The sequence below is a fragment of the Pseudopipra pipra genome, chromosome 11 (assembly GCF_036250125.1).
Source record: "Pseudopipra pipra isolate bDixPip1 chromosome 11, bDixPip1.hap1, whole genome shotgun sequence".
NCBI classification, from domain to species: domain Eukaryota; kingdom Metazoa; phylum Chordata; class Aves; order Passeriformes; family Pipridae; genus Pseudopipra; species Pseudopipra pipra.
Window position 1 is genome coordinate 12321702 of NC_087559.1, and position 2312 is coordinate 12324013.

The 2312-nt window shown below is 71.2% G+C and overlaps 1 protein-coding gene across 1 annotated transcript; it reads left to right on the forward strand.

Moving 5' to 3' along the window:
• Positions 1-250: 250 nt before the first annotated feature.
• Positions 251-1831, forward strand: LOC135420296 (histone H1.10). The gene has a single exon (XM_064667531.1). It carries the CDS (start codon positions 433-435, stop codon positions 1087-1089), a length of 657 nt encoding a protein of 218 aa, XP_064523601.1. The 5' UTR covers positions 251-432; the 3' UTR covers positions 1090-1831.
• The last annotated feature ends 481 nt before the right edge of the window (positions 1832-2312 follow it).

Genomic DNA, 2312 nt, shown 5'->3' on the forward strand with positions numbered 1-2312 from the left:
CGGGGGGGCCGCGGCGAGGCCCCAGTCGCCGCCGCGTCGGGCACCCCCCTTCTCGTCGCCGCCGCCGCGCCGGGCGCGCCCCCGAAATCCGGGCGGGGGGCGGCGGGCGGCGCTCTGCGGGGGGCGCGGGGGCGGCGGCGGGGCCGGGGCCGGGGGGGCGCGGGGCGCGGGGCGGGCGGGGGCGGCGCGGGGGGGCCCGGTGGCCGCGCGGGAGCCCCGCGAAGAGGCCCCAAGAAGCACAAGTTGGGGCTGGCGGCGGACCAGGCTGTTGTTGTTCTCAACGTGGTCCGCCCCGCGCCCATATAAAGGGCGGCGGCGGCGCCCGCCCCGGCAGAGCGCGGACCGAGCGGAGCAGATACAGCGTGCCCGCCGGGCCCCGCCGCTGCCCCCGCCCGCCCCCGCTCCCGCCCGCGGCCCCCCGCACCCCGCACCATGTCGGTAGAGCTGGAAGAAGCCGATCTGCCCCTGACTGAGGCGGAGGAGGCACCGCTCTCCCCGGAGAAGAAAGCGGCCGCTAAGAAGGCGAAAGGAGGCGGCGGCTCCTCGTTGTCGCCGTCGAAGAAAAGGAAGAACAACAAGAAGAAGAACCAGCCGGGCAAATACAGTCAGCTGGTGGTGGAGACGATCCGCAAACTGGGCGAGCGCAATGGCTCCTCGCTGGCCAAGATCTACAACGAGGCCAAGAAGGTGGCCTGGTTCGACCAGCAGAACGGCAGGACCTACCTGAAGTACTCCATTAAGGCGCTGGTACAGAACGACACGCTGCTCCAGGTCAAGGGCACCGGCGCCAATGGCTCGTTCAAGCTCAACAGGAAGAAGCTGGAAGGCGGCGGCGAGGGGGGCACGGGCAGCAGCGCCCACAAGTCCCACAAGAAGGCGACGGCCTCCACGTCCCGGCGGGCGGAGAAACCCGCGGCCAAGAGCAAGAAGCCCGAGAAGAAATCGCACAAGAAGGGAGCCAGCGGCGCGGCGGCGAAGAAGGACAAGGGCAAAGCCAAGAAAGCCACCAAGAAGGGAGCCGCGTCTCCCGGGGGCAAGAAGGTGAAGAAGTCGGCAAAGCCCAAGGCGCTCAAGAGCCGGAAGGCATGAGATCGGGGCGCTGGGAGCCCCCCGCCGCCCCCCGGACTGTGAGCCCCGCGGCACAGACTGCTCTGAGGACAGACCCCAGGGGACCCGCTTTGTCTTTGTGTTGCTGACTCGGCTCCGCAGCCGCCGCGGTGCGCGGTGAGCGGGGCTGCGGCCGCCCCAGCCCCCTCTTTCTTCTTCTCCGCCGCCTTATTTTTTTTCTACCCCACCCCCCCATCCCGCCCCGCGGCTTCTCCCCGATCGCGCCCTTTTGTTTTCGGCCGTGCCCTTCCCCGCCTGTAGACGGTTCCCAGCCCCCCCCTTGTCCGCCCGGTTGTTCCCAGGGATTTTTCCCGCCCGGTTTCCATAGCAGCCATTTTGCGGCGGGGCCCCCCCGCGCCACGTGGGCCGGTCCCGCTCCCGCCGCCCGCGCGCGCCCCGCCCCGCCCCTCCCGCCGCGCGCGCGTCCCGCCCGGCCCCGCCCCTTTCCCCGCCGTGCGCGCGCGCGCCCCGTGCCTGCTCGCTGCCGCCCCGAAGGGACACGGCGCCCCCTGCCGGCCCGCGGCGCCCCCCGCTGCCATGGCAACGGCGCGGCGCGTGGGAGCGGGCGCCCCCTGTCGGCCGCCGGCCGCACCTGCGATGGCCTTCAATGTTTTTGTATGGGTGTGGGGTGGGAGGGGGGGGTACGGGTTAGCGGGGTCTTTTTTTTTGGTTTGTTTTTTTCTTTTCATTTATCGTCGTTTCAAATAAATTGTTACAAAACACCGCCACGCTGACGCGTGTGTGCTCCCTGCAGGCGCGGGGGAGCGGGCGGGGAGGGGGGAGGCTGGTCCCCACTGGCCGGGGGTCCGCCCGGCTGCTGATGTGCCAGAGGCCACGATCCCCTCCGGGAGAAGGGCAGGAGCAGAGGGAAGGTCCCCTGCCATGGAGTCGGGGGAGGAGCGCGGTCCCTGCATAGCTGAGCTCCCCGGGAGGCACCCACAGCACAGACCCCCGCCCCAAGCGGGATCGACCCCCCCGCACCACCCGGCTTGGAGGGGGAGCAGCTCCCGGGGCTCACCCCCACCTGCCTTCCCGGCCTGGAGCGTTCCCCCCGGCTGGGTCCCCGCGGAGGGAGCGCCGGAGCTCCCCGCGGCCGTGCCTATTTATAGCACCGGCGAGGTTGCGTAAATCCCGGCAGGGATCTGGGCCATCTTGTTCTGCCGGCTGCGGGAGGGCTCATCCCTCGCCCTGGCTCATCGCCCTCC

What these genes read in the sequence shown, in the direction of transcription:
- LOC135420296 (XM_064667531.1), top strand. Translation starts at nt 433, where the DNA reads ATGTCGGTAGAGCTGGAAGAAGCCGATCTGCCCCTGACTGAGGCGGAG.